The sequence below is a fragment of the Labrus mixtus genome, chromosome 4 (genome assembly GCF_963584025.1).
Source record: "Labrus mixtus chromosome 4, fLabMix1.1, whole genome shotgun sequence".
NCBI classification, from domain to species: domain Eukaryota; kingdom Metazoa; phylum Chordata; class Actinopteri; order Labriformes; family Labridae; genus Labrus; species Labrus mixtus.
In genome coordinates this window covers 31,136,831-31,159,152 of record NC_083615.1, presented here as the reverse complement: position 1 = coordinate 31,159,152, position 22,322 = coordinate 31,136,831, and the positions used below count along the sequence as shown (strand labels likewise).

The 22,322-nt window shown below is 37.9% G+C and overlaps 2 protein-coding genes across 2 annotated transcripts in view; both read right to left on the bottom strand.

Annotated features, from left to right (window-relative positions):
- The window catches only part of hsf4 (heat shock transcription factor 4), a 29,607-nt gene extending 26,473 nt beyond the window's left edge, over positions 1 to 3,134 (bottom strand). The window contains exon 1 of the mRNA XM_061036899.1: positions 2,488 to 3,134. Coding sequence (XP_060892882.1) covers positions 2,488 to 2,613 — 126 coding nt within the window. The 5' untranslated portion in view covers positions 2,614 to 3,134. The remainder of the gene's footprint in view (positions 1 to 2,487) is intronic.
- A 7,326-nt stretch (positions 3,135 to 10,460) lies between these two features.
- Positions 10,461 to 21,200, bottom strand: LOC132973435 (cytochrome P450 2F2-like). The gene is made up of 11 exons (XM_061036901.1): positions 20,916 to 21,200; positions 19,106 to 19,268; positions 18,411 to 18,563; positions 17,937 to 18,097; positions 16,512 to 16,580; positions 16,285 to 16,389; positions 14,924 to 15,062; positions 12,748 to 12,833; positions 12,341 to 12,442; positions 11,970 to 12,111; positions 10,461 to 11,845 (listed from the first exon to the last, which is right to left on the bottom strand). Exons 1-11 carry the CDS (start codon positions 21,075 to 21,077, stop codon positions 11,658 to 11,660), a joined length of 1,470 nt encoding a protein of 489 aa, XP_060892884.1. The 5' UTR covers positions 21,078 to 21,200; the 3' UTR covers positions 10,461 to 11,657.
- Between the last annotated feature and the right edge of the window lie 1,122 nt (positions 21,201 to 22,322).

Sequence of the window (22,322 nt, the reverse complement as noted above, 5' to 3'; positions counted from 1 at the left end):
TCTGTAAAGCAGTATTTTGTGAGTTTTAAGGATATGGAGGTTACAAAGCCTTTACACAACAGGTGTGAAATGTATAGAAAATAGCTTCAATCCAATCAGATGTTGTTATTTCCTCGAATTTTGTGATGCTAAAGTTTCCAACTAATTGTCTGACAATGCAACAGCTGATGCTGCACACTCTTTCCGTAGGTGTCATGGGACTGGACAGCATCTGTCTCCGTGTTTGTTATCTTATGAAGAAGAATAGAAAAGCTGCCCGCTCCCTCGTCTTTGTGTAACAATCAGTAAATCCTGCATTACAGATTCCCAAACTGAAAAACACTTTAAAAAGAAACATGCGCTCTTTGTTTTCTATCATCTGGACAAAATTCACCTTAAAAATCATAGTGTGAGGGATCATTTTAATTGTTTATAAGCATGCTAATTAGTAGCAATAATTAGTTTATTAGTCATTATTAAGAGCTTATGAGTAGCTTACTCTATATTACCTAATAGATTAACAAAAAATGTTAAAAAGAAGAAGTTTGATGCAGGTATTGTTGCAGGTTGTGAAGCAAACTGTTATCCTTGTTGTTACTCTGCATTATTTGGGCACCCTTCAGAGAGGCGGCTGACCCTGAAGTTGGAAACTATAATGTACTTTACTGACTTTTCATTATAGTGAAGTTTACCTTGATGTATTACTGCCATAGTGCCCTAATAAATGTGGATATTTTTCATGAGAATTTTTACAACATTCAGGGCAATATTATCTGAATGCTAATTTATATTCTTCAAGAATCTTCTTTTTATTAAAGGAAAATGATAACCACATCATTAAATATATCGTAAGTTACAGGCCTGCCCTGTCTTTTATCAAACAAATAGATATTATTAAACATTTGACCACATCCTATGAACACTGTAGGGTTCTTCAACCCACACGTCTTATCCTTACATGTGAGGTAGACGTGTGGGCACATGTATATCTGTGAGTGTACCTATATGCACATATATTATATATATATATACAGTATGAAGTAACACTTGAAATTAAGGTCACAATATTCACCATTAAACCACCACTAATTAGTAGCATACTGCCTGCTTATAAGTACCTTACTCCATATGACCATAGTCTATAGGTAATAGGACATTAACTAAGAGCCCTTAATCCCCTCCTAATTACTGTTTATTGATAGTAAGTCAGGAAGTTATCAAACATGAATTTTTTTATCTTAATATGCTTTTGCTTACCTCTACCTTATATGGGCCATGCTAAGTTTTCATTTTAAAGTTTAATTTTAATTTTCTATTTGTATGAACTGTACATTTCATAAATAAAAATAATCGTAAAATGTAAAAAAAAAAAAAAAGAAAGAAGAAGATATCCTTCATCCATCTTATAATACACAACTTTTGAAGGACTTTCACATCAAACTTTCTACCTATAACGGAGTACTTATTCAGTATGCCTTTTTAGTTCCACAAATATAATACTCAGATAATTTATTTCATCACTCTTTCAACACTTAAGATAAAACTGTAAAACAATCAAAATAACCAGGCTAATAAGATAATCTTGGGTTTCTAAAACAGCATCTTTTTTCCTCTTATTCTCCTCTAGGTCCTTCATTTATCTTATATCAAAATGTAAATACATTTATGTCAAAATATATTATAAAACACAGATTAGAACTACTGCTAGTGCTGAGTTAATACTAGGTCACTTTTCTTACGCATGTACGCATGCTAAGAAAGCAGCCAAACAGGCCTGAACGTTTGTGCGGCTAACTGTTAGCTAGGCTAACTGGCAGAAAGTGTGGTTAGTTTGCATGTTCTTTGAGCCCATGCAGCACATAAACAATCATTGCTAGGCAGTAAAGTTAAAATGCTGTAGCTTCAAATGTATTCTATTTTTAGTCATCCTATTTAAGTTTACAATTCCTACAAAGTGTGTCATGTGCGTTATCTTGCTGAAACTTGTGTATGTCTTGATAAGTCCTTGAAACAAATGTGATAATCTGGCTTTTTGTATTGCGAGACCAAAATTGTGGAACTTTTTAACTGCTAAGGTGCTATTTTTAAGACTCACCTCAAAACACATTTCTACTTCTATTTCTAAGTTAATTTTCAATAACCCTTCAAACTCAAGGATCCATAGCTCTGTACATTTTGTGTTACGCTGTACATAATTGTCACCTGTTCTTTCATTTTAATTGTTGATGTTCTTGTCTGTTACTTTCCTATGCTCTGTTTTTTTATACGATGTTCAGCACTTTACAAATAAAGTTGAGTTGAAGTCATGAAATTCATTTGTGAGACTTTGATTTCTTTTATGCCTTGTTACAACTCTTTCTTCAATCATGGTTATATTAAAATTTCTGCAAATTTAATGAAAATAGTTTCCTCAACCAAAGAAGATAAAACATGAAACTGGAACATGTTTGTAAAAACTAACATCCTCTCAGAGATACTATGGTGTAATGTTCAGCATAGAAGACTCACAGCGCTCCAGCAGATGAGGTGGTTGGTGTCTGGATCCTCCACCAGGGTCCACAGCTTGGTGAGAAAGGCTGGAACGTTGCTGGCGTAGCTGCCATCTACTCCCATGGCACCTGGAGACTCCTGCATTCTGACTCCTATCCACTGCCAAGACTGCTCAGAACAGGAAACCAGATGTGCCAGATGTGTGTGTGTGTGTGTGTGTGTGTGTGTGTGTATGTGTGTGCGTGTGTTTGTATGTTTGTGAGTATGTGTGTGTGTGTGTGTGTGTGTGTGTGTGTGTGTGTGTGTGTGTGTGTGTGTGTGTGTGTGTGTGCGTGAATGTGTGTGTGTGAGTAAGTGTGTAGAAAGTGTGTGCGTGTGTATGTGTGCAAACTCCCAGGTTAGACCATGTTTGAGAAAGTCCGGCTCAGATGATGTGTTACTGATAATCCCAAGTTTGTCTCAGTTTGTTTGATTCCATTTCAGTGGGTCAAACTGTTCCTGTGCTTCCTTGTCGACTCAATCTCACCTTGTCTCTGATGTCCACTTTGTTTTTTTTTACTTTGCTGTTTCTTGTTTTGAACCTTTCTCTTTCAATAGATCCTTCTTTAATCTATCTTTGTGACTCTTTCAGTTTCTTCTTTGCTTTTGCTCTCCTCTTTCTGCGTTCCCTGCCACACCGGTCATCCGAACGAAAGTCATCGCAGAAGGTCCACGTCAGCACACACACATTCACACATTCAAGCCCACCCCTCTATACCCCCGGCCTCCTGCTCACAATCAGGAGACCGCCCAGTAAAACAATACGGCATCAACACAAAAGCTTCAATAATGCACCACTGTCCCTCCATCAAAAGGCTGCTGGTGTAACTGAACAGTGCAGCTTAAAAAAGACAGCTCACTTATTATTTCTAAGAACTAGATGTTGTTATGGAGTGGATATTGAAAAATGTTTGTAAAGTAACTCCACAGCAACTCAAATCATCCACTCCTCCAAGTTTTAACTATTTTAGACACTTACAGACACGTTACAGTCTCTACCAATGTAAAGGTTTGTGTTTTAGTATGTAGGGGGGTACCCAGGTAGCCACTGGACATATAACATTACAGGTTAATCAATGCAGATCAATGGACCGTCAGTCTGTTCAAGAGATATTCAGATATTTTACTCAAGCAGACCTTTCACTCATTTACAACAAGATGTCAGCTTTCGAAATCTTACTTAAGAAAAATTACAGACATATGTAAATTAAAAAACGTCTCAATATTAAAGTAAGATTGCCATTTTGCAGCAGAATGTACGGAAGCCCTAAGTGGAAAAACATTTATTTTATTCAGTAACCACTTGTGATTGTAATCAGTGATCTGGTTTGAGCTTTATATTATATCATGTTGGGTGTAGAAGCATATAAAAAGTGACATAATTTATAATGCCATCCCAGATTTTGCATTTAAATCCAACTACATAAAGTATCGAGTGAGTACAGCTGTGAAGTTATGGAGAAGAAAGCAGAATGTTTCTGTAAGAAAGGTCGTATATAGTACATAGAATGAAATGGAAATATACTAATAGCAATAATAACTTTATTTATAAAGCACCTTTAAAAACACGGGTTAGCAACATGCTCTGACTGACAGCAAAGGCATAAAAAAGAACAAAGCAAAAGAAACCAAACACAGAAGAGCAAACACAACGGCAAGAATAAAGACAATGCAAAATAACCAGAACAATAAAAGACAATCCAACAGCAAAGAACCCATACAGCAAAATACTTAACAATCATGTTTAACCCAACCATCATAAGAAACATCATAAGAACCATCATCAGAAACATCATAAGAACCGTCATCAGAACAATCCTCAGAACCATCATAAGAACCATCATGAGAACCATCATAAGAACCATCATCAGAACCATCATCAGAACCATCATAAGAACCATCATCAGAACCATCATAAGAACCATCATAAGAACAATCATCAGAACCACCAAAAGAACCATCATAAGAACAATCATCAGAACCATCATAAGAACTATCATCAGAACCATCATAAGAACCACCATAAGAACCATCATCAGAAACATCATAAGAACCATCATAAGAACAATCCTCAGAACCATCATAAGAACCATCATGAGAACCATCATGAGAACCATCATAAGAACCATCATCAGAACCATCATCAGAACCATCATAAGAACCATCATCAGAACCATCATAAGAACCATCATAAGAACAATCACCAGAACCATCAAAAGAACCATCATAAGGACAATCATCAGAACCATCATAAGAACTATCATCAGAACCATCATAAGAACCACCATAAGAACCATCATCAGAACCATCATAAGAACCATCATAAGAACCATCATTAGAACCATCATAGAACCATCATAAGAACCATCATAAGAACCATCATAAGAGAACCATCATAAGAACCATCAAAAGAACCATCATCAGAACCAGCATAAGAACCATCATAAGAACCATCAAAAGAACCATCATAACAACTATCATAAGAACCACCATAGGAACCATCATAAAAACCATCATAAGAACCACCATAAGAACCATCATCAGAATCATCATAAGAGAACCATCATAAGCAACATCATCCGAACCATCATAAGAGAACCATCATAAGAACCATCATCAGAATCATCATAAGAACCATCATAAGAGAACCATCATAAGAACCATCATCAGAACCATCATAAGAACCATCATAAGAGAACAATCATAAGAGCCATAATAAGAACCATCATGTGAACCATCATAAGAACCATAATAAGAACCACCATCAGAACCATCATAAGAGAACCATCATAAGAACCATCATAAGAACCATCACAAGAACCATCATAAGAGAACCATCATGAGAACCATCATAAGAGAACCACCATAAGAACCATCATAGGAACCATCATCAGAACCATCATGAGAACCATCATAAGAACCATCATAAGAACCATCAAAAGAACCATCATAACAACTATCATAAGAACCACCATAGGAACCATCATAAGAGAACCATCATAAGAACCATCATCAGAACCATCATCAGAATCATCATAAGAGAACTATCATGAGAAACATCATCAGAACCATCATAAGAGAACCATCATAAGAACCATTATCAGAATCATCATAAGAACCATCATAAGAGAACCATCATAAGAACCATCATCAGAACCATCATAAGAACCATCATAAGAGAACAATCATAAGAGCCATAATAAGAACCATCATATGAACCATCATAAGAACCATAATAAGGACCACCATCAGAACCATCATAAGAGAACCATCATAAGAACCATCATCAGAACCATCATCAGAACCATCATAAGAACCAGCATCAGAACCATCATCAGAACCATCATAAGAGAACAATCATAAGAGCCATAATAAGAACCATCATAAGAACCATCATGAGAACCATCATCAGAACCATCATAAGAACCATCATAAGAGAACCATCATATGAGAACCATCATAAGAGAACCATCATAAGAACCACCATAAGAACCATCATAGGAACCATCATCAGAACCATCATAAGAACCACCATAAGAACCATCATAAGAACCATCATAAAAACCACCATAAGAACCATCATAAGAGAACCATCATGAGAACCATCATAAAAGAACCATCATCAGAACCATCATAAGAACCATCATCAGAACCATCATAAGAACCCCCATAAGAACCATCATCAGAACCATCATAAGAACCATCGTAAGAGAATCATCATAAGAACCACCATAAGAACCATCATCAGAACCATCATAAGAACCACCATAAGAACCATCATAGGAACCACCATCAGAACCATCATAAGAGAACATCATAAGAACCATCATCAGAATCATCATAAGAACCATCATAAGAGAACCATCATAAGAACCAGCATCAGAACCATCATAAGAACCATCATAAGAGAACAATCATAAGAGCCATAATAAGAACCATCATAAGAACCATCATCAGAACCATCATAAGAACCATCATAAGAGAACCATCATGAGAACCATCATAAGAGAACCATCATAAGAAGCACCATAAGAACCATCATAGGAACCATCATCAGAACCATCATAAGAACCACCATAAGAACCATCATAAGAACCATCATAAAAACCACCATAAGAACCATCATAAGAGAACCATCATGAGAACCATCATAAAAGAACCATCATCAGAACCATCATAAGAACCATCATAAGAACCCCCATAAGAACCATCATCAGAACAATCATAAGAGCCATCGTAAGAGAACCATCATAAGAACCACCATAAGAACCATCATCAGAACCATCATAAGAACCACCATAAGAACCATCATAGGAACCATCATCAGAACCATCATAAGAACCAGCATCAGAACCATCATAAGAACCACCATAAGAGAACAATCATAAGAGCCATAATAAGAACCATCATAAGAACCATCATAAAAGCCATCACACACTTACTCTAATTAAAGAGAAAGTACAAACAACAAAAAGAGAATAAGAGCTCGATAAAAGCAACATACAGAACTTGAGGATAGTTTCAAAGTTTTAAAAGAATGGTAAGAGATAAGACAACATTAAGAAGTAAAAGAAGATTACATTTGTAAAGACAGTAAGGAGAACTACTTAGGTTCAACTACCTGGAAATGATACAAGGCTTTTGTAGATTTTTTGGGGTAAATGCACTTTTACATTTCACTACACAGAAGTAAGTTTATAATGTTTAAGACATCTTGACAGCTGGTTAAATGTCCTAAACCAGTGGTTCTCAACTGATGGGTCGGCAGAGCTGTTCATTGGGTTGTGATTGAGTGACTTGAAAATAGTGTTGAAAGTCCATAAAGTGCTTTTCAAACACTATTTCTTTATCTTTGTTCGTCACATGTTTTTAAACAACTGAGGTCCAAACTGCACCATCTTTCATTAAGTTTGAGTGATTTTCTTGACACCGTTTTTCACTTTTTAAATGTGTTAGTATGAGACACACAAATAGACGGGAAACATTGGAGTTCAACTCATTTAATTAATGTTGAGTTAATTAAACCAGACAATTAATACAATTAGAAAAGGAATGTTACACCAGACTTAAAAAAATACAAGTTCCTCATATTAACCCCCCAGAAAAATCCATTAAATGCCATTACATGTCCTTGAATAAATTAGTTACATTAAATACATAACATGTGGTTGGCATGCATACTGAATATTATTATTTGAATACAAATGTATGTAGTAAGTACATAAAAGCATGACACCAAATTTAAGAACAAAAAAAACATTGTTCATCCCTTGTTTTGTACAAAGGAGAATTAGGGCCACAATAAGGCGGGACAAATCTGAGACTTTGAGATTAAAGTCATAAAGTTACAAGAATAAAGTCTTTATTCTTAATCTATAGTTATATCAGAGGAGCAGCTGCCTGTACGAAAATGAGGAACGTGGAGTATCTTGTGAAGTTATACTTTAGTAAAGGTTTCACAATTGCGGAAATACTTCATTTTTTAGCACATCAGCTTCACATTGTCATGACGAAAGAAACAAAAAGAAACTGGGGCATTTCCAGAGAGAGAGAGACTGCGCTGACTTGGAGGGAAGTTGTCTCTCTGGAGAAACCACTTTGAGGGCTGCTCTTCTGATACAACCTTTCAGAATGACAATTCTAAACATAGCCAAATTTAAATAAATTCACAAATTTTAAATCCAAAATGAACACCTTTATTTTTGTAAATTAACAACTTTCATCTAAGAAACCATTTCTACGACATGGCCTTATACACATAACAGTGTTTTATGATCCGACCCACCCAATCTACTCAATGACCCTCTCAATCTGTTTCTTGTTTAACCATCACACATTCCTGCTGGGAAATATTTCAATTATTCGGGCTCTTTTTCTAATAAAGGCCTTGAATAAATCTGCATTTGGCCCACGTGGTCATCTCTGCCCAAATGACAAGCTGATGAGATGATGTCATAATTACGAAGCTATTGGCCACCTCAATGGAAGTAGGCGTGATTAAATGTTGATTTCAGAAGCAGTAAAACGTAATGGTTCTTGTAATTAGGATGAAATAAATCCATGTAAATAATCTGTACACACATGAGCAGAAAACTGTGTTGAAAGTTATAAAAGGTTTCGATATCAGAAAATAATTGTGTATCCCTTGAAAAGGGTAATGACTCATGAAGACTGCTGTCTCACTCAAAAACATCAAACCTTGATTCTTCCATTTCTCCTGTCATAATGCCTTTGGCTTTGTCATTTGGGACTTGAAGATTTGTCATTTGGGACTTGAAGATTTGTCATTTGGGACTTGAAGATTTGTCATTTGGGACTTGAAGATTTGTCATTTGGGACTCAAAGATTTGTCATTTGGGACTTGAAGATTTGTCATTTGGGACTCGAAGATTTGTAAAGAAAACTGATGCTGTTTTCTTTTCCTGGGCCGACAGTCTCATTAGAGTACACAAGCATGAAACAAACATACTGTTTATCTACTTAATGACATACACAGTACTTTAAAACCACATTATAGCTCAACATAAAAAAGATATAACAGTTGCACATTTCGCAATTCATCCCATAGCGGTAATTGCATTTATTCTAGTGCAATAATCCAGGCAGTGCAATACATCCTTATAGTCATAAGTAGCTACTCTACAGCATTAATATGCAAATTACATTATATTTATTTTTTAATTTTACATGTATATAACCTGTGTTTATCTATTGTCTATTTGCGGAGGTTGTTTCATTGTTTTTGGACCATCCAATGGTCCAATGTAAACACCTCTGATTGGAAAGGTCAGCAGGGTCAGCATCCACACTTAAAGTGTGTGTGCCCTTAAAGCTTACCTAAAAAACTGTTCCAGAGGTGATGTTATTTTAGAGGCTTGGTAAGGTAGCATTAGTGTTGGTGTCAGTGTTGTTAGTGTCTATGAGGTATTTGAAAGAGTTAAAGATGGTACCATCAGAATCTTCAAAACATAATGTTGGTGATGTTGTTCACCCAACTGCATGTCGTGTTGTTGTTAGCATGAGGTAGCTGAGGAGACTTGGTGGATTTTGTTCTGATTTTTGAGCAGCATGTTGTGAGTTCTGGCCACACGAAGCCTAGCTTAGCTTAGCATGATGTTAGCTTGTTGGCATTAGCTCGTTGTGAGCTGAAGGCACATGCTTGCGATATGACACAAAGAGGAGTGTGTTTTTTATGATTGCTTTGGTAAGAGAGCCTTCTCAATATTGTTGGTTAAAATTGAAAAGTTGCCAAACATCGAATAGACATCGACAACTCTTGTAGTGGAAAAATACTATCTGTCTGTTGCCTTCGTCTGACCTTAAAAGATTAGGATGTTCGTGCGTCATTTAGCAATTAAAAACTGTTTCTCTGTATGGCCTTGGTCTGTATCTCCAACAGGAACACTCCTCAGGATCTGGGTACAGCATGATCCTAAATCAGTTCCCTCTGAACAAAGGAGTTTCTGTTGGTGTTAGATAAATCATCAGGCAAGCTGAAACCAATGACGATGTATCACTCATGTATGTGCAAAATATCTACACCCTGTGAAAGTATAAATATGCTCTGCAACCGGGACTGCCCCGGGACTCTTTGATGCACTTGTGACTGATGTTACTTTTGTAGCTGACTACCCCTTTTGCAAAAGAACTTTTTATTATATGCAATAAAATACACAGAGACAAAAGACTTTGACTTGAGATCTTTTATTACCAACAGAAAAATCCACAACACTCTCCCGAACTCCTACATTCACAAAAAAAAGAAAAACACATTACAACCTTTTGCTCTTTTTGAGGTGAGATAGGTGAAGGCATTTTTATCTTATTGCTCTTTCTAACTAGTATCTACTTACAAAGAGGTGGGAATCAGAAAGACAGCATAGTTGCTGTGTTTTTGGAATGTGTCACTGTATTTAGATGAATGTATAGGAGTTAAACCTAAAGAGATAAGATGTTGTCATAAGGCTGGGATGAGCAGCCAACCATTTGTTCTTTGCTAGGGCGAGAGTAAGATTACATCAGATTAAAGTTACCTTTGGCTCTCGATGTTTTCTTATGTGCCGTTAATAGAACAAGCCCTTCTTGGTTTCACCCTTGCAGTTGGGTTTCATGCGGTTAGAGCTTCTTTAAGCTTGGTTGTATGAGGACATTATTAACAGGGAATGTACTGTATAATAGTAGACAACAGTCAGTGGAGTCAATGTTTGGAGAAGCCAACCTGAGAACCTACATACAAACTGGGGTCAGCCCTATGTTCCCACATTTCTAAGATTTTTCTCAAAATTAAACCCTATGTTCCCACATTTCTAGGACATTTTCAAAATTAGGTCTTGTGTTCCTACATTTCCCTTCAATTTAAGCCCTATCCTCCCACAAGATGTTTTTGGAAGCACTTCATAGTAAATTAATGAATGAATGAGTAATTTTATTTTGCGCACCAGATTTAGCTAAAAGCTACATTCCATCTGTAGTCCATTGCTACTGGACAATAGGTTGGGTGTAATTGGCTACCAAATTGGGAGAAAGCGTGATAAAATCTGATACAAATTTATGAAAAAGGAAATGTGGGAACATAGGCACGCTCCCTAGAAACTAAGCTAAGCCAAGCTAAGCAGACAGGGTCATGAGAAACACAGGCCTCAAACTACTTCAAAAGTCCTACAAATCAATGTAAGCACTTCACCTTGATATTTGACGGCCCATTCTTTTTGGCACTTTGTTTAAAGGTGAGGTACTAAAAATAGTGAAAACTACTGTGCGCACATCCAGGCAAAATGCATACAGCTCCACAAGAAATGTACTAACTGCAGAGAAAAGGTCCACACACTTTTCCCCAAGCCTGAGGAAGATCTTGTAGATCAAAACTTTACGCTTGAAGCACTGAAAATAATTAAAAATATTATGCTTTTTTTGTGGAAAACTTTATCTAAGAGGCTTTATTGTGTCTTCTGCATGCCCTGTGTACAGCAGTACATAACTTCCTGTCTCAGTACTCTGGCCAGCTTTTACAAACAAGATCAGTGCTGATTGTATCTTTTGAACCTAGTACACTCACTAATAAGTATCCAATACATCCCCAGTTCAAAAAGTCTGAATGCTCCCTTTAATGGCTGTCTGTGTTAATCCAGGTTGGTCTCCTGTCGACCGCCTTACTGGCTTTCCCTGAGTGTGACTATCATGTTGTAGGGTTTGGGAGTCAGGGTGACTCCATAGACTGGAGTGTAGTTTGGCTCTCCTGCATCCTCAGGCCAGCTGAACTTAAACTTCCTCAGCAGCATTACCAGGATGAGGAAGAGCTCCATACGAGCCAGACTCTCTCCGAGACACATCCGAGGACCTGAAGTGGTTTTAAAAAAAAAAGATTACAACAACAGTGTGATTAAATCCACTCTGCCTCTGAACGTCACTGAAGCTGTGTCACAACAAGCCTGAACTGTGTGTTATTTTTCATGCTCACATACCTGCAGAGAATGGCATGAAAGCCTCTGGTTTAAAAAACTCTCTCTTGTCGTTGAGGAAGTTTTCAGGGTTGAATTTATTGGGGAATTTCCATTGTCCCTCCTCATTCAGCACTGAGCCCAGGTTCTGGATGACCAGCGTTCCCTGAGGGGAAATTAGAGCAAAAGAAGAAAGGAAATAAATGTAGGAGGTTCAGATTGATAGAAAGTCAAGGTCATGTTAGTGCACTTACTGTGATCATGTGGTATAAATAATACGAGGATTTAATGGTAAAATATCTAACCTACCTTTTCAGACACTAAACTGCACCCTTATGATAATTAAACTCAAACAGATTCTAATTACATATAAAGTCAAACCAGTTGTTTCTAACCTTGGGGAGGGAATATCCCATGAGCTCTGTGTCTTTGGTTGTACAGTGGAAGACACTGAGCGGAACAGTGTTGGCTACCCTCTGCACTTCATGGATCACAGCCTGGATAAAAAGGACAGAGTTAAACTCAAGCTTTTACACTTGATCTGACTTTGGGCAGAAGATTTTTTTACAGGTTCTGAAATTATAATTAAAAGATTAAAGTTGCAATGAAGCAGTTGCTGAAAAATCAGTCGATAAAGACTGAATGTTGTTTTAGAGCACTGATTATGATGAATCTCCAGTACCATTCAACAGTGTTTAACAGATTTATTCATTTATCACTTCACTTTGGCAACCGATTGTCTTTATCACATGTACCACTCACTCAGGCCTTTGTGACCACAGGAAGTGAAACGACTGTTTACCTGCATGTACGGCATGTTGTGTCTGTCATCAAAACTGGCCCGATCCTTCCCTTCCAGTACAGAGTCTATCTCCTGCTGACAGCGCTCTGAGAAACACAAAGGAGATCAAGAAATATGTCATTCACACGTTGCTGGAAAGTGGAATCATCCAAATTAAATTAGTTCTTTTTATTTTATTACTTATGTACCTTCTGTTGATCATTAAGTCATTTCAGTACAAAAAAAATCAAATTCATGTTTACCTGCTTTGAATGTCTAGCTGTGTTCGTTTTGATGTATTATCTCTACTCAATAACCATCATCACCCTTTATTACCCTGTCACATTTAAAATGTTCCACTTTATTTGCTTGGGCGGTAACATTTCTCCTTCCATTGTGCCTCTGGACACTCACAACACACACACACACACACACACACACACACACACACACACACACACACACACACACACACACACACACACACACACACACACACACACACACACACACACCACTGTATTTAATCTGTTGATGCTTGGATTGAAGTTATAATTCCTTGAAGTGTTCTTGCAACATCAGAAACAATCAGAGTGTTCATTAAATCCACACTCATTAAATCGTAAGATCTTACTTTTGCTGCGGGGGTCCTTGGTTATCTTGTCAATGTGTGTAATGTACACTGAACAGTCCTTATGTATATCTGTGGGCTTGATGGTCATTGGCAATGGTATTTATGTTTGAGGGTTAATATTAATGTAAGTGAGAGTGTGTGAGTGTTCACGATTGCATTTCTGCTTTTAATTTTAGAGAGCCAGCGCATCAGGGTGAGAGCTCATGACAGAGAGCCTGGTGTTGGTCATGAGTTTTTAGCGCATTGTGAACTTGCCTATGTTTAACCATTTTACTAATGCGCCTCTTAATTAGCAGGAATATACTGCACTGTAGACTTTAGGTTTAAGTTGGATCGTTGCACAGTGATTTTCTGTCGTCAAAATGACTGCTATAGCCGGAGGAAATTAGGAAAGGCCCCTGCACTGTGCTACAAGACACTTTGCCCTGGGTCAAGTTTGGGCCCAACATATCAGAGCCAGTACTGATTTTCTTTAACACTAAAATGCTCTATATTGAGGAAGTATACATAATGACTGATATATTAGCTGTATGTTCAGTAGACTGAAGTGACAGTCAGAACATGTGTTTCTATCAGCAAACATTGTGCGCATAAATATGGACTTGATCATCAGGATGAACCTTATCCCAGGTTTGAATATATACAGGATAATGGTGTTTACATGCACACAGAGAAACCTTGTTATTAAAGGGATACTTCACTCATTTGCAATAAGCTTTGTATCATTAGAAACCTGGTAGTATTTTTGAAATTTTTTGGAAATCTTTTTATTTCTAAGTCTGAAAAGGAGCTTCTGATGATGCAAAAATCTCCCCAGACATAGTCTGCTTTCTGCCAGGAATTTCCAAGATGCTAATTCCTTCTGGAAGAAATCTCGGAATCAGTTGAGGAAACGACCTTTTGTGTTGAAGTAAATGTCTGTAAACCTGACCTTAGTGGGAGTGGCCTGCGGTGCTGTTCATTCTGGGATTTGTTGTCTTTCATCCACATGAGCCAAAAAGACACTTTCTGCCTTTTCACAGTCAAGAAGGCACCAACTTCAAAATGTATTTCACATTTCTACTACATATATGACCCAATGTCAATACAGATTCATGTTTCAACGGGTGAAGTATCCCTTTAATATCCCTGTATACATGATACATACTAGTATCCTGGTTTCTGATAACTGCATTTCATTTGTGCTGTGATTGTTTTGTTTATTTTTTCCTATACATTTACAAGAAATGAGTGCAATACATTCATACAGACTGTGTAGTAGTGTTATACCAGCAAACTAAGGGATTTAACAACACTGTGTCAGAGAGGACAGACCATGCTAAAACCTCCTTTATTGCAGGATTATAGGCTGCTTGAACTCTTAGACTTTCAGTGTCTCTGAGAGTTTTATCTGCATTAGCAGAAACACGTCAGATGTATTGTTGGATGGTGAGCTGCTCTTCAAAAGTTGCTTTTTCGCAGCCTTATGGGCCTTTTCAGCACACATTTTTTTAACTCGTCTTCCATAAAAAAATGGCCTGTTCCTGGGAAGCACCAGAAAAGCAAGAAAACACATTCACCTACCTTGTATGTGTGGGTACGTTGAAAGGTAGAGGAAACCAGTAAGTATGGTGTTGGAGGTCGTGTCAGTCCCAGCAAAGTGAAGATCAAGAGCGAACATACGCAACTGTTCTTCTGAAAATGAAGCAGGATCCTCGCCCCTCTAAAGACAGAATACTTGTTTGAGGCTATTATATGCAATCACTCTTTACTTAGAGCCACAATCACAAATTATACAGGGGCAATAAAGTGTACATAAAACTGAGCACACATACACATGTACTCTTAAAGACATGCTACTTTGATACAGCTCCACTGACATCGCACAAGTCAGTAAGTTAATTTATTAAAAAAGAAGACTTGCTCGAGGTTTGGCTGAATGACGCGTCAGTTTCTCTACTTTGAAAGTCACAATAAAATTTGATTAAAAGCTGACTTTTGAATGCTAACTTGTCAACATTACAACAGTGGTCACATAACTTGAGAGCAAGCCGTACACAATCACAACAATTCACTTCACAGAAATCAATAGAAGAAATAGTTAAACAAGAAGACAATGAGGAATTTAAGTGCTCAACAGTTAGTGAGCATCACTGATATCTTGTAAATGATTGTTTCCCAACCTGGGGCCCGTGCCCCCCCTAAGGGGAGCTCCAAAGATCCAAGAGATGCCAGCAGAGGCAGAGGTCGGAGTGCAATTCACTGACGCTAACACGATGCTAACTGGCTGGAGTTAGGTTGTGTGGCTAGTTCAGTGAAACTTTGTCTGTTTCTTATTCACAGAGTCAGTACAGGGTGACATCATCTAAATAACCACTCAACTGACAAATAGTACATACCCCACCCCCCCTTTTACAACACCCCCACACAAACCCTTTACACATAGCAATTATGTAACAGTGGTGTAACAAATTTCTGCCATCTTTACGCCTTTGTACATTTCATCCTTCTCTCTTGTTTCAAACAGCGTTTTTAAAGATCTAGTGTCCAAACTACCTCAGGAAGGAAATTGCAACTGTTTCACAATGTGAATTCATTTAAATGGACGTGGTTTACATGTATGAATGTGTGTTTCAGTGTCTAGATGCTATTATTGTTAACTGTTAATATGTTTATATTTGTGCTGTTTCTATTTTTGCATTGCTGCAGGGCACCCCTGGAAAAGAGACCTCGGTCTCAGTGGGTCCTCCCTGCTAAAACAAAGGATTTTTTTATTTTATTTTTTATTTAAAAAAATCTGCAACGGCCTGATATTGGTGTCCCGGTGTGTTGAGTCACATTACGTTACGGCCTTGCAGAAGCATGAGACCACGGTGTGTTAACACACAGAGGGAGCTTCACAAAACAGGAGCAAAAAATATCAATATGTAAAGGGCTGAACACACCTTATCAAGTTCATCCATGTAGCAGTCAACAAAGTCTCGTGGATCTCCAGGGACTCTGGTCTTCTTGTGCTCAGCCAACAAACCTTTTGCAAGTTTCTGACAAGTCTACAAACACAAAACAAGCATTCATCATTTGAGTTTATTTTCTATACGCACAGAGTGTTTTCATATGCTTTTCTTAGTCTCATGTTGTCCTTACAATAACTCATTAGGGCTCATTAACATACCTCAACATTCTTAAAGGCCTTGTTGAAGGGCAGTGGCAGACCACGGATCATGGGAAGAGAGTCATACAGCTGTAAAAACAAAAAAGGAGTCGATATATTAGTTTGTTTGTATCAACTTCTGAGCACAAATTGTTTAGAGATGGTAAATGGATTTGAGCTTGTATTGTTCTTTTCTAGTCTTCTGACTACTCAAAGTGTTTTTACACCGCATGTCACACCTACACATTCACACACTGATGACAGAGGTTGCTATGAAGTGAAACCATCAGAAGTAACTAATCCATTCATGCACATTCTTGGGGTTAAGTGTATTGTCCAAGAACACATCGGACCTGTAGCTGCAGGAGCTTGGGATCGAACCCCCAACCTTCTGGTTGAGAGAAAACCGACTCTACCAACTGAGCCACAGCCGCCCCAAAATCATAACATCATACAAAGTAACAGATAAACTCAACTCTAAAAACAGCAAAACATTCTAAGTTAATAAAAAAAAAAAATCATCTCCAACATCAATTTCTTGTCTTAAGAAACTTCCACATGTGCTTCTGGCTGTGCGACCAGTAAAACTCCAGAGTGGAGCTGTTCAATGAGTGGACCAGTTCTTTATTAAGATGAGAGGAACAAAAATGGCATGTTGTAAACTATGACACGCTAGGGAGACTGAAAAATAAAGTAGTTATATGCTGTATCCCTGTGTATGCCCTGCATAACACTACTGGTTATATGCTAAGGGAAGGATTGCATGAAATGTTAAGGCAAAAATCAACTTAAAGGAGCTGTATGTAAGAAACCTACTGATTTAAATCATAAAATTACTATAATATATCATCAGACATTAAGGACACATGATTTTTTGAAGTGATGGAATCTCTGACAACAATGCACAACCAGTATGTCCTCCTTCTAATCTCGATTCTGGTCATGAATGGTCTGTTTTTGTTTTGACCAGAGGAGGAAGGCGGTTTTAAGGCACCCCATGCAGCCGTTCTGGACGCCCCTCGGTTTGAGATGTGAGACGCTATCAGGTCAAACCAACAGGTGTTGCAGTGATGGAAGCGGTCAAGAGAAGTGGTTCAGATAGAAGTGATTGTACCCGACCTAAAAAGCCTCTGCATGTTTCTAATAAGCTCCACGAGCAGAAACGTGCTCAAACTAGGATCAATATTGGAGATGCTTTTGAAAAATGGAGAGAGGTTAGAACACAGAAAGGTTTACAGACCCATGCAGAGCTGGATAAACTCTGACGCTTCAGTGTCCACGATATGGCAACCCTTTAGGGATGAGGGGGCGGGGGGGAACATGTCTCTACAATGTTTTGAATTTGAACTGCAGTACCCATTTTAAACACTAGGTGTCTGAATTACATATTTTTTAAGTAAAAAAAAAAAAGATTTAGAAAACCTTTACAACTACACTTTAACTCACCATAGCCCATGGTCCATTGGCTATCTTGGCATTCTCAGTGAAGCAGCCAATAATCACTTTGATGAAATTGTCGTCATACTCGAAGCGTCTACCAAACAGAACCTGGCAGATGATGTTGGAGGCTGCGTTGTGAAACATGAGTTGGGGACTAAAGGGTTTGCCTGTAAAAGATAAAAAATAGTCAAAAGTTTGGCCCAACCAAGTTTAAAAACACAACAGTTTTAAGTCATGGCCTTAACCTAACAGGACAAACGCACATAGTTAGCAGTGGTCGATAGTGGCCAGGAGAAAGAAATGAAGTGAGGTTATTCATAAATTCCTGAAGCATTTATGCAATTGTTTGATATCTCCGCTGCTCAGATATCAGTATCACAAATCAAAGTTTACATTTCACCCTGGTTTGCCAGTGTGGTGTGTAAACTGTGTGAGTTTTCTGTGAACATGGTGTATTGTGTAGACCCATAGATGACATACCAATGCTCATTTCCAGTTGCTTTACGACATACTCTATCTCTCCATAGATTCTGTCTTCCATTGAATTCTTCCCCATACCAAAGTTTCTCAGAGTCATCAGAGCAAAGCGACGATGCTCCTTCCAGCCAGGGCCGTAATCTGCCAGAATCACTCCTACAAAAGTCGTAGTGACACAATGAGTGAAGAGTATGAGCTTACAGGTCAAAATATCACTTTGCAATGTGATTCCTACTTTCCATTTCGAAAAGCTTGTCTACTCTCTAGCCTGTCTAATCATTCACTTTCTGAAGAACTTCAATGGATTGTTTTAACTATTGGATGTCACTCTTGACACGTTGCTAAATCAGGGAGTTGTTTTTACACAAAGAGATTTCATAAGAAACATTTTGTTTTAATATCTGGATGAAGCTCTTTATGGTGATTGTCTCTCATCAAACGAACAATCTTGTATATTAAAACTTCAATATTCAGTGCATGGTGGTTTACTCCCTGCTTAATCGTCCTGTCCTTCATTTTGAACCCAGGTGTTTGTTTCTCTCCTGTTGGTAAAAATGTTTTAACTGCACCAAGACCAAACTTCCCACCTGAATGTATTCAAAGACATGCATTTATCACATCTATTTGCAAATAACTGATGAACTGATAATGAAAAAATCTAGGCATGAATACACAATGACTTATCAGGTCTGCTTTACCTTTCCTCTGGGTAGTTTCATTGACAAACAGATCTTGGGGCCGTCCAGCAAAATCATTGGCCTTGTTCACCATAGCTGCCTTCATGGCCTCCAGCCTGTTGATGACCACAGCTGGTCTGGGGCCCATGTACAGACTGTAGACATTGCCATAAGACTTCCTCAGCTGGGAGAGAACAAGATAACACGGTCAGTGTTTGAAATATGTAAGCATTTGAAAAACTGCTGGAAGGATATTTGTCTTTAAAGGGCAATTTACTAAAATCAAATCAGAGAACTAATTTGCATGCTTTGTCCAGTTAAGGCTTTATTTTCACTTTAGCACGTCCAAAACAGATACACCAAAGCAGAGACTCTCTTCGATAAATCTGATTAGGAAAGATAAGTATTATTTAGACAGAGTTTTGTGTCGTAGATTTACTGTACATAAAGAACTGTTTAACTTTGTTGGAGGCACTCGTCCTGAACAGATCGGGCCAGGTATTAGTTCGATTGTAGAGTTGCACATTCACACACACTCGTTTGTTCTTTTTCTTCAGAGACATTAGATTAGGAGTGCTGTTTTTGTTGGTTTTAAATCTAGTTTGTCACAAAGGAATTTAGGTTTATTTCTATTTATTTTTATTAACGAGGTATTTAGTTATTCAAAGCTCTAGTTAAGAGTCTTCTTCCTGTTCTCTCTATTTATTGATTTAAACAGCACTCATTGGCCCTTTAATTTTGCCTCAATTTTGATGCAGTTGCACTATTTCACTTAAGCTATTTGTTTATAAATGACTTTACCAGAAACAACAGGTTATTAATGTTCCTTCCCTTTTTCCCCCTACAAGCTCGTAGGGTCGTAACAATGTTTGAATAATGCAGCTGGTCTACAAATGTCTAAACACCTGAAGGGAGCAGCTCCATAACTGTTTGAGGGTTTACAAATGTGAGTGAAGATAATGTATTATGAATGATATATGTGGCATGTAGTCATATCGTAACAGTCCCTCCAGGTCTTGACTTTTGTGAAGCAGGCATGGTGCTCTAGGTATTTTTTTTTTAATAACCAACAGCTACGTCTCTTCCCACAGCCCTTGTGTTGACAGCATGGGTTCAAAAGTTCTTATTCTTATCCTGACTCGTCCTCTGGCACACTGTTTCTTTAAAGGGAGGTTGCCGTTTCATTTAGAACCTCAAAACAAACCCCTTTCACCCACACAACAGATTGACGTCTCCCAAATCTCTCAATTATTTGCTCATCAAGACCTTGGACTGAGCCATTGTTAAAGAGACATGTTGGAAAACGTCAAGTAAATGGTGTGTATCGCTGATTGGATACAGTCCAAGATCACAGGCAGTCAACTCTATACAGAGCATGTTATGTAAGCACATGAAAACAGTGGTAGCAGTGTTGTGAGTAACCTTTGTCCTTACATTGCACATTACACCTTGCCAAGACTTTAGTGGCTTTTGACACGTTATTATTGTACACTTACAGCTGATTGGTTCCATTTGTAGTCTTTAAGAAACATTTGCATTTAACGGTCTCCCTCTACTGCAGCTGTTGGGTCTTCATTTACTACTCTGCTGTTTTTATTTATTACAGTCTTAATGTCGCTGTTCACTTTTTTTAATGTTGCATTGATGGCAAGGAACATATGCAATTTTGTTGTACCTGGTTCCATGACAATAAAGAGTAACTCTTTATAGTATTTCTGCCAGGTAAAGCAGAAGGATGACCACAAGCTTAAGTATTCAAGATTTTTACTGCCTTTAAAGCACTTTTCAGACATCAGACGTGTAGCCTCAGCAACTTCAGCGTTTTACTCACCCTCTCAAAGTCCTTCAGGGGGTTCTCCAAGCTTATGTTCAAAATGTTTCCCAATATGGGCAGGATAGGGGGTCCTGGAGGAAAGTTCTTGGGTCTCCTGGATTTCAGTTGAAGGATGACGAATACAACGCAGATCCATAGTAGAATGATTGTCCCAAACATGGTGAATGGATTGGATTGAACTCGAGAGCCAAACTCAAACTAACTTGCTTTAAAAGAGCCCCTCAGCTTTAAGCCCAGCCTCCTCTGGTGGTGTACTTTGCTTCCCTGGATTGGGGGTAAAGGGGACAATCAAACAGGAAAGAGGTCACACCCCTTCAGAGTCACAGGCTTTGACATGTTGTTGCCTCATACACTCAATCAGTTTACATTTGCTGAATCATTTCCCTTATCACAAAGCTAATACTTTACTTAGTTTATGTACCTGTGATAAAATGTCAATACATATATTTACTCAAATACTGCAACAAAATGCAAATCTGAGGAACTTGTACTTAAAGTGGCAGTAAGCAACATGACAACAGGTTTGTTGACATGTCATTAACACACGAGGAAAGAAGAAATGTACCTCCTTGATACAATGGTAAGGAAGGCTGAACGGTTTAGAGGTGGTGGGTATAGTTAATAATAACTTTATTTTCCAGCCTGTTAATTTAACTACCCATCCAGTCGTTACTTTTCATTTTCACAATAAGAGGGCAAATGGTTCAGATGCTCTCCAGGGTTTACTATTAAGAGCAAGAATAAGTAGAAATGAGAGAAACAAAAATATTTTACTGAATGTTTTTCTGTGAAGGGCACTCAATGTTTTTGAGGAATGTTTGAATCCATAGTTTGGATTGGTTGTTGGATTGGTTGTTTGATTCAACCCTGCAAAGTTTAAAAAAAGAGGAAACTAAATACAAAGCAGGGTGATGTCAGACTTAGATCAGACCCACATTTATTCAAAAGAACATATTGACTTAATATTGTTGGAGAAATCTATTTTTTGAATTAAAACCAAAACGTTAATGAAACATTGATATTGTACATACTGTAGCTTTAACCTGAGTCTCTTTTCATGCTACTGACTCAGACTTGTGCAGAGATGACTTGGACTTGGACTTGAGCATTAACTCAGAAGATGGAGTGGAGGACTCTGACTTGTCTACTGATTTTTCGTTCATTTTTTTAGTAAGACCATAATGTTTTATTCAGTCTGGAGTGACGGCTGACACGTGTGTTCCCTTGCAGACTATGCACACACGTTCACTTCACAGTTTTGTTCGGTGACTCAGGTTCGACTCGGACTCGAGTGCTGGTGACTTGGGACTCGACTCAGACTCTAGGGTGTGTTGACCCGACTACAACACTGCTTATATTAATATTTCAGAGCACTGGGAAGGCTGCTGCTTTTGAGGAAATGTA